This window comes from Mesoplodon densirostris, chromosome 1 (genome assembly GCF_025265405.1).
Source record: "Mesoplodon densirostris isolate mMesDen1 chromosome 1, mMesDen1 primary haplotype, whole genome shotgun sequence".
NCBI lineage: Eukaryota > Metazoa > Chordata > Mammalia > Artiodactyla > Ziphiidae > Mesoplodon > Mesoplodon densirostris.
Genome location: NC_082661.1, coordinates 106,117,136 through 106,131,945, shown reverse-complemented (window position 1 = coordinate 106,131,945; position 14,810 = coordinate 106,117,136). Strand labels below are relative to the sequence as shown.

The 14,810-nt window shown below is 56.9% G+C and overlaps 1 protein-coding gene across 1 annotated transcript in view; it reads left to right on the top strand.

Moving 5' to 3' along the window:
- CFAP99 (cilia and flagella associated protein 99) overlaps window positions 1-14,810 on the top strand; it is a 36,813-nt gene that overhangs the window by 3,903 nt on the left and 18,100 nt on the right. The window contains exons 2-6 of the mRNA XM_060089447.1: window positions 6,104-6,248; window positions 6,604-6,698; window positions 9,883-9,995; window positions 11,573-11,750; window positions 14,675-14,755. Of these exons, the coding sequence (XP_059945430.1) occupies window positions 6,104-6,248; window positions 6,604-6,698; window positions 9,883-9,995; window positions 11,573-11,750; window positions 14,675-14,755 (612 nt within the window). The remainder of the gene's footprint in view (window positions 1-6,103; window positions 6,249-6,603; window positions 6,699-9,882; window positions 9,996-11,572; window positions 11,751-14,674; window positions 14,756-14,810) is intronic.

The window sequence follows — 14,810 nt, the reverse complement described above, 5'->3', positions numbered from 1 at the left end:
CAGGAGTGGGTGGAACCTGACAACACCAGCCCAGGTCCCTGCGGGAAGGCCCAGGGTGGCAGCGTGGCAGGGTGGCAGTGGCCAAGTCCCAGAAAGCCTTGTTTCACTTTCTAGTCCGTAGTGTCAGAGAAAACCTGGGCTCAGGAAATATTTTTTATTTTAATAATTTTTTAAAATACTTGATACATTGACATCAAAGATCCAAAACCCAAAAGGTTCAAAATGATATCCAGCAGGGGTCTCACTCCCACACCGGCCCTCCCAGGAGACCAGTGACCTGTGGTTCCTTCCAGAGACGGTCCAGGCCTGTCTTGCATAGATAATAGATCTGGAAAAATTTTGTTTAAACTCTAAATTTTATGTTTAAAAGTTATATATAATTATATATGTATTTTTAAAATCTTTTTCAAAACGGTAGTGCATTGTAACATGGTCCTGCCTTTGCTTTTTTCACTTAACGAGATATCCTGGGGACTGTTCCACGTTCTTATCGTGAAGCCATAAGCATCCTTCTGTCTGGCTGTGCCAGAGCCATCGCAGCTGTCCCCCATGGACGGGATCATGGCTGTTTCCAGACCTTTACTGTTACAAATCGCCGTGGGACTGACTGGCCCACTTGTCCCGCTGCACCTGGCCAGATGTGCCCAGGGTCAAGTCCCAGAAAACACACATGCGAGAGTATTGGCCCTCATGATTTCAAAAGATCTTTCCAGTTGACCCTCCACAGAGACCTCCATGTTGACACTCTACCTGGCAAGTGGGGAGTGCTTGTTCCCCCATAGCTTGCTTATGTAGCGTGCTAGCAAATGTTATCTTTGCCAACTAAATAGGTGGCAAAAGGCAGTTGGTATAGTTATAATCAGCATTTTTCCTGTTTTATATATATATATATATATATATATATATATATATATATATATATATATATAAAAGACAAAACCCATACTTTTATTACAGTTTATTTATTTATTTATTTAATTTATTTATTTTTGGCTGCGTTGGGTCTTCATTGCTGCATGCAGGTTTTCTCTAGTTGGGTCAAGTGGGGGCTACTCTTTGTTGCGGTGCGCGGGCTTCTCATTGCGGTGGCTTCTCTTGTTGCGGAGCACGGGCTGTAGGCGCATGGGCTTCAGTAGCTGTGGTTTGCGGGCTTCAGTAGTTGTGACTTGCAGGCTCTAGAGCACAGGCTCAGTAGTTGTGGCACATGGGCTTAGCTGCTCCGCGGCATGTGGGATCTTCCCGGACCAGGGCTCAAACCCGTGTCGCCTGCATTGGCAGGCGATTCTTAACCACTGCGCCATGAGGGTAGTCCCTCTCCTGTTATATTTTCATGAGTATTTCTTTTTCTGAACTATCGCTTGGACCTGTGTCTGTTAGGAAACAGTGTTTGGCTATAACAACACCAGGAAAGCAGTGGCTTAAAGAAATTAGAGGTATCTTTGCTCACATAAGAAGCAGTCTGCACATAGGCAGTCCAGGATGGGTTCAGCAGCTCTGTGGTGCCATTAGGAACTCATTCTCCTTCCTGTCTGCTTATCCATCCTTAGAATGTACCCTTTGCCTTGTAGTCACAAAATGGCTGCCCTACTCCAGCATTGCATCCATATCCCAGAGAGAAGAGGAGAAAGGCAAACAGTATAAGGCAGGCACCAGCTGAATCTCCCTAACTTTCAAGGAGCTTTCTTGGAGGCCACACCTAGCAATTTGCCATCAGATCTCATTGACTGGAGCCATGTGCCACATCAGCTAGGGTCCTGGAAAAGTTTTAGCTGGGCACACTGCCTCTCCCAACAAGACAGCTTTCTCCTGTTAGGCAGGAAGAAAGGGAGAAGGGCTTGTGTGGGCATCCGGCAGCCTCAATTTCCACTGCCTACTTTTCTGACTTCGGTCTTTGCATCACTGATTAGCAGGAGGCCCTGTGTATTGGTGATATGAATTTCAAACCCTGGGTTGCAGTAAAAGCGGCGTCCTGGCCCCAGCCCCTGATCTAGCTCTGTCCTTTCCCTGTGGCTCCAGCAGACAAGCTGGGCCTGTAAACTCTGAGGATCTCTTGTAGGAGGCACTACAGATTGTGAAGAGCCGGCAGGCTGTGGGACTCTGCTTTCCCTGCCCACAGCCCAGCCCCTCCCCAGGACTGCCCATGAGACACTTGTCGGAGCACTTGCCGCTCTCCCTGGAACCTGCCCTGGTCCCCAGACTCAGGAGCGCTGAACTTGACCAAGGCCCAAGAGTGTATCAGGAACTCAGATGCCCTTGGGTGGTAGCCCTCTGGCCTCAGTGACTAAGGCTGGCCCAGGATTCGGGGCCGGCTCCGTACTGGGGCCTTCTCAGTGGGGTCCAGGCCTCACCCTGCCTTCTGTGCTAGCCTGGCCAGGAGGACCTGGTCTAGGGCTCAGTGCCTTCTGACCTGCGTGTCACCTCTGGGCCTCAGTCTCCTCTCTGTGACCTGCTGGCCTGACCTTCCTGGCGGAGAAGACCTGGCCTATGGGCCAGAGTGTCAGGTCCTGCCTGGCTCCTCACCTTCCCAGACCCCTGGGCCAATGCAGACCTGCCTGACCCCCTCACCGTGGGCAGGTGGCATCCTGTAGCCGCAGGCTCAAGGCTCTGGCCTTATTAAAAATACACATTCACACCCCCAAACACAGACGTTCAAGTGAACTAGAAGTGGAGCTGCTGTTGTCTGAGCCTGGGAGGCCGGGGAGGCTGTAGGCAGGCATCCCACAATGTCATGCAGCCTCAGCACGGGCAGCGCTGACTCAGGGCATCCTCCGTGCCAGCCCTGCTGACGCACTGCTTTCCGAGCTGCCTGTTCCGTGCCCCCCTGACTTCCTTTGACCAGTGCAGTAAGTTAAAAGCGGGGACTGGGGCCCAGCTGGGGCTCGTGCCCTCTGGTGTGGGCACAGCCCAGGGGTTAGAGGAGCCTGAGAGGGAAAATGAGGCAGGATCCTGGTTGCTGAGACCAGAGCTGACCCCGAGGCAAGAGCCCCCCATCTCCCCCTCCTAGTTGTGCTCCGTGGGGAGGAGCCTTCACTCTGTGCCCGACCTGCACTGGGACATCACGGGGTCCCCACAGCCTCCCACGGAGGCAGGGTGCTCCACTCCCTCCCTTTGAGCGCCCAGATGACATTCCAGCAGGGAAGGGGCAATAAACCTGGTGTGCACTGCCAGCTGAGGGAGCCAGGCTGTGTCTGACCCTGAGGGTTGGTTAGGGATGCCTCCCAGGTCAGGTGACATCTGAGCAAAGACCTGATGGGAGTTGGGGAGCAAGTGTGCAGGGAAGAGCACTGCAGGCAGAGGGAACAACCAGTGCGGAGGCCCTGAGGAGACATCCCGCGTGTTGGAGAAAAAGAGGGCAGCCAGTGTGGCTGGAGTGGAGCCAGGATGGGGCGGAGGTGGGGGGGTGGGGGGACTCAGAGGGAGCTGGGCCTTGCTGGCCCTTTTAAGGACACTTTCTGGAGGGTTCTCAGGAAGGACAGACACAATCTGACTTTCATTTTACAAAGAATTGCTTGGTGGCTGGCGGGTTGAAAATACACTGAGGAGGAGAAGTGGGAGAGCAGCTGGGACCCCATAGCCGGAGCTGATGCATGGGATGGTGGGGTGGGTATCAAGGGCTTGGTCTGAACGGTGGAGCAAGGCATTGTGTTTACAGAGCCTGGAAGGCGGGGGAGGGCAGGTCTGAGCAAAGCCCATGGGGTCAGACACCCAAGCAGGGAGGTGGAACGGGAGCAGAGAGCACTTTCCGAAGTCCAGGGAGAGCCGGCCAGGCTGGCGCACATTTGAAATCAGCACGTGTCAACCTTGACAGCCGGTGAGTTCACCCAGGGGACAAGTACAGATAATGGAGAAGAGAAAGAGGAGCCCAGGAGTGGAGGTCAGAGGTCGGAGGTCAGGTCATAGGAGGACGTCATTACCCCGGATCAGATGGGGTCCCCGCAGGAGCCCAGAAGCCACTCGGGGCACTGGAAGGGCGGCTGAGTCAATGTCGGGGCCCGGCCCCTGCCAAGGGAGGAGGGGAAAGTCACCCCGCTCGCCTCCCATCTCTCCTGCAAGTACGTCTCACCAGCAGAACCCAGCTGTGCCCAGAACCCCCCCCAGAAGCGGCTGGAGAAGGCGGCTCTCAGACCTTCAGCCCCTGAGGTGTGGAGACCGGGAGGGAGTGAGAATGATGCCGTCTGCCCACCGTCTGCATCCAGCCACCCAGCTCACACGCGTGGGGTCCGGGGCTCCCTGAGGTCCTGGGCTCGTCCAAGACCCCTCAGGTGATCTCATTACTCTGTTGTTTTCTTAGCGTAAAGACAAGGGAAGAAATCACAGAGGAAAAGGTAGATTTGACCTCAAAACAAAGTAAAAACGGGACTTCCCTGGTGGTCCAGTGGTTAAGACTCTGTGCTCCCAATACAGAGGGCACAGGTTTGACCCCTGGTTGGGGAACTAAAATCCCACATGCCACATGGCGCAGCCCAAAAGAAAGAAAACAAAGTAAAAACCTCTACGCTCTACATGCTAAAAAATGTTTTATGCAAAGTTAAAAGGAAAATTACAAGCTTATGACAAATAACTATCACACTAATGACCATGTTAATTCCCTCAATATGCAAAGAGCTCCTAAAAAATATTATCCAGGGCTTCCCTGGTGGCGCAGTGGTTGAGAGTCTGCCTGCTGATGCAGGGGACACGGGTTCGTGCCCCGGTCCGGGAAGATCCCACATACTGCGGAGCAGCTGAGCCCGTGAGCCATGGCCGCTGAGCCTGCGCGTCCGGAGCCTGTGCTCCGCAACGGGAGAGGCCACAGCAGTGAGAGGCCCGCGTACCACACAAAAAAAAAAATTATCCAAATAAAAAAGGTTAGGCAAGGATATAAATTGATAATTCACAGAAGAGAAATACAAATAAATGTCCAGTAAATGTATGAAAATTTCATTGATAATAAAAAATTCAAAATAAAGCAAGGGAATGCCAAAATTTATCTAATAGGTTGTCCCAAAAAATGTGGGGGGAGGAGGGGGAATGATACTGCTAGCGAGGGTTTATTTTGATGTGTTTTACATCTGTTGGGATCCTGGTCTACATTTTCAGTTTTACACGGTATTAAGTATTTTGTCATCTTACTATAAGTTTTCCAGAAACATCATTGTAATGGCTGCGTCCTACTCACCCACAACATGGAGAGATCGTATCTGATTCCCTGTGTTGACATTTAGGCTGTTAATAGTTTCAACCACTGCATGTACCGTTGCCCTGAGCTGCTTGTACATGGATATTTTCTGCTTTTTGTCTGGTTTCCTTAGATTCCCAGAAGTGTGGTTACTGGATTAAAGTGTATGGAAAATACAAGGCTCTTAAAACATATTTCCAGATTGCTTTCCGGAAAGACTCACCAGCACCATCCCACCAGCCCTTCTCGTTGCTGCATTGGCAACATTAGACGTTCTTTTTTTCTTATTGTCAAAAACTTAACTGGTTTTTTGAATAGGTAACACGTGACACACACAGGTCACAAACCCCACAATATTCCAAAGAGTAAGTGGAAAAAAGTCAGTCTCTGCAAACACTGATTGCCTCCCCCAGAGATTTTCCTTGCTTGTTTTTTTTTTTTTATTGTGGTAAAATACACATGACATAAAATTTACCATCTTGACTGTTCTTAAGTGTGCAATTCAATGGCATTAAGTACATTCACGGGTGACCATCACCACCGTGCGTCTCCAGAACCTTCTCACCTTCACAAGCTGAAACTCTGTCCACATTAAACAACAGCTCCCCACTCTCTCCCCCTCCCCCCGGCGCCCCCCCTTCTACTTTCTGTCCTGGGAATTTGAATCCTCTAGGGGCCTCACGTGACCAGAGTCACACAGGACTTTTCCTTCGGGGTCATTTTCCTTGTTTATTTCCGTCTTTGCCCCACCGCACTGTCACCGCCCAGGAGAGCCGGCGGGACCGAGTCCTGGGGGAGGACCTGCAGGGTCCGAGGGTCAGTGTTCCTGGCGGCTGGGGTGCTGCCCACTGCTCCGGGGGGGCACTGGGGACCCCCACATCGGGAGGCGGCTGCCCTCTCCCCTGGCTTGGCCGGCAGCCCCCTCCCGAGCTGTTTCTCCTCCAGACCCTGAGCCCCCAGGAGCAGGCGTTCATCATGGAAGTTCTGTCCGGGTGCCTCGAGTACCGGAAGCTGCTGACTATCGTGGTAGACGCCTTCTATGTGCGGGACGGCCGGCTCTGCCTGTGGGCCGATTACAGCCTCTTTGAGGGTAGGTCCCCGTGGCCAGCCACGGTGGGGGGCCCATGGGTCCCTGCAGGCCAGGCCCTGGTCTCCTTGTTGGCCGCAGGCCCTCGACGGCGACGGCGCACCACCCCCCACCCCCGTATGAGACGACGTCATTTGTACTGTTGTATCAGGTTATCATTTTCACGTGGGCCCAGATGGCACGCTTGCCTCTGGTCACACGCCCTGCTGGAGGCAGGCACCTTCAGCTCAGTTCGCTGCACCTGCAGTGCACCTGTTGGGCCCTTAGCCTCTGGCTGACTCCCCCAGGGTCAAACGCTGGGGGCCCAGGGCGGGGACCCCCATGTGCTCCTCCCCGCTCTTGTACCCTCTCTCCTTAGTGATCTGCTACCTGGCCACTTTCCAGCTGGAGGAGCTCGGCTTTCAGCTCTTCTGTAGCATCGTGAAGTCCCAACCCATCCACAAGGTGTGCAAGGTGAGCCCCACCTGCCCCAAGTTCTATTCTTAAACCCAAGGTCAAAGGTCTGCCCCATCTGGCGCTGACCTCTTACCTTTCTGGCTCACTTTAATGAAAGAAACTGCTGGGTTTGTTCTGTGTTTAAAATGAACCCATACCCTCTCTTTGCTGCGAACGTGCTCTTTTTGTGCCTGGGGAATTTGGTTTCCGTTCCTCATGGTCTGGTGGGTGGTAGCTGCTGGACGCTAGCTGTTAGTCACGACACGGAGTCCTTGCCTGTTCGGTCCGGGCCTCTGGAACCTTCTCGGGCTCCTCTGACTTGTGACCAAGCTCCAGGCCCAGGGCAGCCTCTCCTTCCTCCAAGAGGGGCTGTGCGGCTTTGCAGGGCCGAGGGAGCATTCCTGAGCGGGTCTGAGGATTGGTACCCTTCGAGAGGGAGCCTGCAGGAGCCCACCCCCCTGTCCTGCTCGGGACCACTCCTGTGGCTGCCTGTTTCCTGTGCAGAAAGCCTGGGACTCCTGGGCCTTGGGGCCAGCAGGACCACGAATGAACCTGAGGGTCCTGCCCTCTGCCGGCTACTCCCACAAAGCATTTGCTGTGGGCCCGGCTTCCTCCACAAGCAGCTCTTGCTTCACCCTCACAATGACCGGGTAAGGTCACTCCTACAGGCACTCATCCCACAGTTGAAGGAACTGAGGCACAGAGAGGTTCGGTAACTTGCCCAAGATCACACAGCACATGAGTGGCAGAGCCAGTTCTTGGACCAGGCTTTCAACTGTTGGCTTGCTCCTCCTTACTTAGCTTGGTTGTGGGGGGGGGGGGGGGGGCGGACACACACACACAGTCACCAGACCAGGACAGGGACTTCCTGGAGAAGAGTGGGGAGAGCTCAGGCCCCAGGAGTGCTTTGGGGCCTCTCTGGAAGGAGGCTGCAAGCTCTGCAGGGGCAGCTCAGGCAGGGTGGGGTAGAAGCCTTCCCACTGCCCCCGCCTGGGGAAGGGGAGACCTGGAGCAGTGACACTTGCCAGGACCACAGGCCCCAGAGATCTGTACCCTCCCCCAGCAGGTAACCTGAGGCAGCATGTTATTTTTAATGACTCGTTTTCCTATCTACACATAAAGATAAGCAATTCACAGTGGGTAAATATTTGCATAGTTATCTTAAGCAAGGGCTTCATTTTTTGTTTTTTATAAATTTATTTATTTATGTATGTACTTATTTATTTTTGTCTGCCTTGGATCTTCTTTGCTGCACGCAGGCTTTCTCTAGTTGCTGCGAGCAGAGCAGGAGCTACTCTTCGTTGCTGTGTGCAGTCTTCTCATTGTGGTGGCTTCTCTTGTTGAGGAGCACGCGCTCTAGGCGCATGGGCTTCAGTAGTTGTGGCACTCGGGCTCAATAGTCGTGGCACGTGGGCTCTAGAGTGCAGGCTCAGTAGTTGTGGCGCACGGGCTTAGCTGCTCCATGGCATGTGGGATCTTCCCGGACCAGGGCTCGAACCCGTGTCCCCTGCATTGGCAGGCGGATTCTTAACCACTGTGCCACCAGGGAAGTCCCAAGGGCTTTATTTTTATGACAGCACTTTCTGAGAGATCTTTGGAGACTGCCCAGGGCCAGCGTACTGGCTGGAGCGCCTGCACTTGGTTCATGCTGTGCTGTCAGAGTTTTGAAATTCTTAATAACTGTTGAGCAAGGGGCCCACGTATCAATTTGCAGTGGTGGAGCCAGCCCTGCCCCACCTTGGCCTGCAGAGCCTGCAGAGCCTGCAGAGCCTGGAGAGCCCATGGAGAGCAGCTCTTGGCCAGCGCAGCGCCTCTGGTGCAGGTTCCTGGGCATTTATCTCCCTGGAGAGTTTCTGGGGGAAGATTCATGGAAACGGCCCATTCACACTCCCAAAGAGCTGGGAGCTGCAGGAGGTGGTGTGGCGCCCCATCAGGGCCCTCTTCCTCGGCCCACACCTCATGCCCCAATCCCCACAATGCCAGTCCCGTTAGGGTCCACCCGCCTTGGGTTCAAAGACAGGGAGCAAGCTGTTGGGGACAGGACGGCTGCCCAGGGAACCCCCCAGACCACACCCGGGTGCTGTCACCACTGTGGTCAGATGAGCTGGTGCTTGGGCAGCCTTGGCCGTGGTCTCCTTGGGAGACAGTACTGTATGTGGGCATTCTAGGGGGACTGGCCCTGGGACGACACCTGGAGGGGTGCTGGCAATCCTGCTCCCTCCAAGGACGCTCACACTCACATGCTGGAATCCTCTGGACGGCCAGGGAACCCACCCGGCAGCCCACCCCATTCCAGCCCGTTCCCTGGGGGGGCTGCCTCCACCGCACCCCCAGAGAGAAGGAGGCCCCCTTTAGGAGGGCCCTAGCTCCAGGGCGGGAGGCAGTAAGTATGTCCCCAGGTGGGGGTCAACAGACCAGCTGCACTGTGTGGGAGGAGGGGGCTTGGGAATGGAGGAGTGGGCTGGGAGGGGGAGTGCAGAGACCCCAGGGCACAGCTACCGGGGGCTGACTGCCTCCTTCTGACAGGAAGTGGGAGCAGGGCTGAAAGATTGGGTGGGAGAGAGGCGGGGGGACTGAGCCGGGTAGGGCAGGGAAGCTGAGGAGAGGCCCCTGGGGTGGGGTGGGGTGAGCAGGGGCCAGGCTGCCAAGTGGGAAGCTGTGGAAGGCTCTAGAAGGACACCTGGCTGCTGCTCTGTGAAGAAGGGCGGGGAGGCCTGAGGGGAGGTAGGAGGTGAGCACGTGGCTTCGGGGCAGCGGCCGCCCTGGGGAGGCAGCCGTGGGGACCAGAGACCCTGCCCTTGCCCACCGCTACCCACTGGCTCAGCCGCTCGAGTTCACCATGGCTGCAGGGGCGCCTGCTCAGCCCATTGGGCCCCACGTGTGGCCTTTACTGCCCCAGCAGCCGCTCAACCAGAGAGGAGAGGACAGGCTTCTCCAGCCCTCCGGGAGTCGGCCCAGGTCCACAGAGGGTGCAAGGGGTTGGAGCCTGGGGGCCCACGGCAGGCAGGGACCCACTGGCTCAGGCGGGAGCCCCGGCGAGTGAGGGGCAGCTCCCCCAGCCCAGCAGGAGGGGGCGAGCGGGATGGGGCGCCCTGCCTGCTGTGGGCCGCGGTCCCCTCGTGGGGCGATGGCCACACCTGTCCCCTCGGCCCCGACTCTCCCTGTGGAGGCACCTGGCCCCCACGGCTCCCTCTTCCCTCAGTTCCTTGGGTTCCTCTTCAACCCCTTGAACCTGGGCTCATGGATCAAGGATGAGTGGAGCCTCATCTACGAGACCACCCACGTGAAGGAGCACTGGATCGACCCCCTGATGAGGTGGGCAGCGCAGGGCCCCGACCCGGTGCAGGGTGGGTGGGGCGTCCACGCGGGCAGCCAGCCAATGGCCAGCAGGGCCTGACGGCCAGTGGCTTTAGGACCAGCTGGATCAGGGGGGCGGGAGCTGGCCCCTTCTGCCCTGGAGCCCACTGGCTGAGGAGGGTGCTGTGCCGATGCCACCTTGCTGCAGGGACCCTGCTGGTCCGGCCCTGGTCCGGGGATGCAGGGGCGGACGTGGGGCGGGGAGCTGAGGCAGCAACAGCCTCCGATGGGCTCTGGCCCACACCTCTTCCCCAGCTGCCCCCAGGGTGCCACTCCTGGGCCTGGCACCCCAGAGCTGCCCTCTGCCTTGCCCTGCCTCTCCCATGGCAGGCTCCGGCCCACGCTGGTTTTGCTGGTACAGGCCAGGACCCCCAGGCAGAGGGCCAGCTCAGTGGTCTCTGGGGAGAGGCCTGCTAGGGCCAGGGTGCAGCTGCCTCCTCCAGTTTTTTCCCTTCTGACGGGGCTGGTGGAGCCACCTTATCTTGCTGGGGACAGGTAGACAGAGGGTTCTGGCACAAGCAGACCCCTGAGGTGCCAGCTATGTGTGGGAGGCCCGGGGCCCCGGGAAGGTGGGAGCCCCTCGTGTGGGAGAGGAGGCCCTGGCCCTGGGCAGCGGGGTGTCCCCCAAAGCTGCCCCTTCATCAGGGAGACGTCCTTGTCTCCGCCAGGCTGGACTCGCTGCCTCTCCGCAGCACTGCCACCAGTCACCTGGGCCTGCGGGGCCCTGCGTCCCTGTCCTCCATCCCATATGCAGCCTTCCCCACTCGCTCTGTGACCAGCCCCATCACAGACCTGTCCCTTCCCCCACTGCCCCTCCCGAGACCCCACTCCCTGTTGGCCCTCAGATATACCCTTCCTCCCCTTGGTGACCTTGGTCCTCAGGCTGGGGCAGGAGCAGTTCAAACCAAGCTGTCTCCCCAGGGGAGCCCTGCAGGAGGGGACACCAGCCAGGTGGGCAATGGTGGGCTGTGCCCACCCAGGGAGTGGAGGCACAGAGGGAGCCCAGACTTTGGGGCAGCCCAGTAGGGCCCTTCCCAAACCCCTGCTCAGGGGCCCCCCACCTCGAGACTGAGACTCTCCCCCTGCCCTGTCCGCTCCCAAAGCCCAGCTCCCCCTGTCGCTGGCACAGCTCCAGGGACCTTCCTTTTGAACCACCAGCCTGCTCCCTGCTCCTGGCTTCCTCCCCCTGTGCCACGTGCTGGGGACCAGATTAGCTCCACGTCCCAGCCGCCACTGGGCGGTCCTCAGAGCCCCTGGATTCCTGCAGCGGGGACCTGCCCTGTCCCCATCCTCCCGCCCCCCACCCCCACCTAGGACGAGGATGCTGCTGGGCCTCAGTCTCCTCCTCCGTGCTAGGGGAGTGCTGGTGCGTGTGGCTCTGGGGTGTGGGGAGCTGGCACCTGTGAGTGAAGAGCGGCTACCCGCCCCCAGGCAGACCTAAGCTCCTGGAGGTCCTTCAGGTCCCGAGGGGCTGTTCCCTTGTTGGCGTGCTTAGGAAGTCACCCTAAGTTGCCGCTCCCACCTTTGCCTTCAAGATGGCAGCCGGAGGTCCAGGAGCTGATCAACCAGCTGCAGGGGGCGTTGACCCATCAACCCCCTCTTCCAAAGACCAAGGCCAAGGTCACAGAGCCCAAGGAGTTCAACCTGACGGCCCCCAGGCCCCGCGCCATCCCAGTGCCTGAGCCAGTCCCCGTGGTGGCCAAGACCAGACCAGTAAGTGTGGCTGATCGCAGGGGGCTTAGGGTGTCCAGGCAGGGAGAGTGGATCATGTGGGCCAGTGGGGCTGGGCTTTTCCAGGGCTGAGGGTGCCTGGACCAGACCAGGAGCATTTGATCACCCTCCCCAGCCCCATCTCACCCCACAGAGAGGGAAGCCCAGCTGACCCAGAGCCTGCCCAGTGGAGTGGGTTCCTGTGCTCCATCTACTGAGGTCTGGTCAGTAGGCGTGGAGTGGAGCTGTTGGCTGTGGGGCACAGGCCCATCTGCACTTGGCATTTGGAGCCCACTTTTATTTAACCCTGTGGCGGTGTACCACTCCCTCCCCACTGTGTACATGCATGTGTAGCTCGCGGTCTCTACTCCTCGGGCTGCAGGGGTGACCCTATCCGCGCCTCAGGGCCTCTGCCTGTCTATCCCATCTGCCTAGGCCCTCTTCCTCTACCTCTCCCTCCCCTGCCTTGCTGACTTCTGTTGGTCAGGATGCTTTGTATTACAAGTAACAGAAAAAAGCAGCTCAGTCTGGCTTAGACAATAGAGAACCAGCTGACTCTCATGGCTGAAATAGGATAGGCTTCAGGCATAGTTTGATCAAGGTTCTAGAGCTGCTTCTCTGTGACTCTCTTCACCTAGTCCCCTCCAAGGGTCAACTTTATCTTTGGGCTAACTTCCCTCATTGTAGCAAAACATCGAGGCCTCACACCCACACTACATCATCCAGGGCATGAGAGGACATCTAGGACCCAGAATTCTGTGAAAGTATGATTAGACCAACTTAGGTTGCATGTCTACCCTTGAACTGACCACCATGACTGGGAATGTAACGTTCTGACCGGTCATGGGCTCTACGCTGAGCATCTGTGATGGACTCAGCTTCCCAGAGCCTATCTGGTTCCCCAAAAGAACTAAGCACTACATAGAGGGTAAGGGGATAGTGCTGGGAGGTCCCAAGGTCCCAGACCACTCCCACCACCTGTCAGGTCTCGTTACAATCTCTGCCCAGAGAGACCTTCCATGAACCCCTCGCCTATCAGGTCTCTCTTAATTTCCTTCTCATTGACCCAGATCCTTTTCTTCATGGCAGCAATTAGATTTTAGAGTTGTTTAGTAATTTGTGGGTCTATTTATTATCTGTCTCTTTTATCAGACCTCATCCATCTTATTTTTCCCATATTCCCAATGCCGAGCACAGTCCTGGCTCAGAGCAGACTCTTGGAAAATATCTGTCGGATGGATGGATGGATGGATGTGTGGATGGGTGGGTGGGTGGGAGAATGGATGAGTGGATGGGTGGACAAATGGATGGATGAGTGGTTGACGGACGGATGAATAGATGGATGTGTAGATTGGTTTATGGATGGACGGTGGATGGGTGGATGGTTGGGTGAGTAGGTGGGTGGATGATGGATGGATGGTGGGTAGGTGAGTGGATGGATGATCACATGGATGGACAGATGGGCAGATGGACAGAAGGATGATGGATGGGCCTTGTTGCTGAGCAACCCCACAGTCACCCAATCTGTAGGAGCCTCAGCGTTTCTGACCTCAGCTCCTCTGGTCTAAGTGTGTTTATCTCATGTCTTTTTACCACCTGCATCTCTCTCCCTCTCTGCCTGGCCCCTTCCCATCCCCTGCCCTGCTCCTTAGCTGCATGAGCTGTGAGATATTGGTGGACCATCTCCTTCCGTGGGGTCCACAGATGGCTGTGCTGGAACCATAAGCTCATTCCCTCCACACTCCCTGTCCTGCCCCATGCCCAGGACCCTCTACGCCTCCTAGGTTGAGGGCTCATTCCAGGTCACTCATTCAACAAACGTGTATAGAATGCCCAGTATGTGCCAGGCACTATGCCTTCATGGAGCATGTGTTCCAGTGAAAAAACAGGATAAGTAAATTGTAAGGTGTGTTGGTGAAAAATGCTGAGGAGAAAAAATACTTCAGGGAAAGGAGATAAGAAGTGTTGGAGGGGCTGCATGGAGTTCTGGATGGCACGGCCAGGAAAGCCCTCCTGAGAAGCACCATGGGGTAAAGAACAAGAAGTGAGCAAATGAGCCATGGGTTTGTCTGGGGGAAGAACATATCAGACAGAGCAAAGCCTGTGCAAAGGCCCTGGGGCAGTGCCATCCCTCCCCCAAGGGTCAGGGGGCAGCCAGGAAGGGAAGGAGGGGATGGGAGGGGAGGTGTTCAGGGAGGCAGAGAGACAGGATATGGGCTCACAGGGTCCCCTCTGGCTGTGGTGGCCGAGGAAGGAGGTGAGGGGTGACCTTGAAGCAGGTGGGCAGTTTTTGAGGTGGACGTGGCTGTGAGAGACCGAGAGGGGTTGAGGAGGGCATCGAGGAGGACCCCAAGGCCTCGATGTGGGCCAGGGATGGATAGCAGTCAGGGTCAGCAAGGCTTGGGGAGGGAAGGGTTTGGGGGCAGAGAGGGTTTCAGGTTTGGACATGAGTTTCCTACGAACATTAGATGTGCAGGGGAGGGTACACGGAGTTAGAAGTCTGGAGTTCAGGGGTTTCCAGCGGGCTCTGCCCACCCATGCTATGGACACTGCTCCCCTCCAGGAGCCACCCTGCTGTCTCAGTGATACTGCTGCAGCCCCTCCTGCTCACTTTTCTGGGGTCAGTGACACTCTCCCAGCCCTACCTGTCCCTCCAGCGTCTGCTAGGCCTGGGCCCTGTGCTTGGCCACCTTCCTTCCTGCTGCTGGCGTGACGTCCCCCCCTCTCCTCCGCGGGTGACCACCAGCACCCAGCGGGTCCCAGTCAGAGCTCAGTGGCTTCCCTTCCAGCCCTGCTCCTCCTGGCAGGGGCACCACCGTCCACCCTCCTGGCCCTGGCACCTTCCTTCACCCACATCTAGTGGGCACTTCTCACCCCTCCAAAGTGCCGCGGCTCACCACGGGCTCTTCCTTCCACCGCGCCACCAGGTCCCCAGGAGCACCTACCGGCCGCCCGAGGAGCAGCGGCTCCTGGAGATGACCAAGAGATACAATCGCCGCAAGGCTGAGGTGGGCCCCCTGTACCCGGAGACCCCCGTGCGGGCGTCAGGGCCAAAAGGCAGCT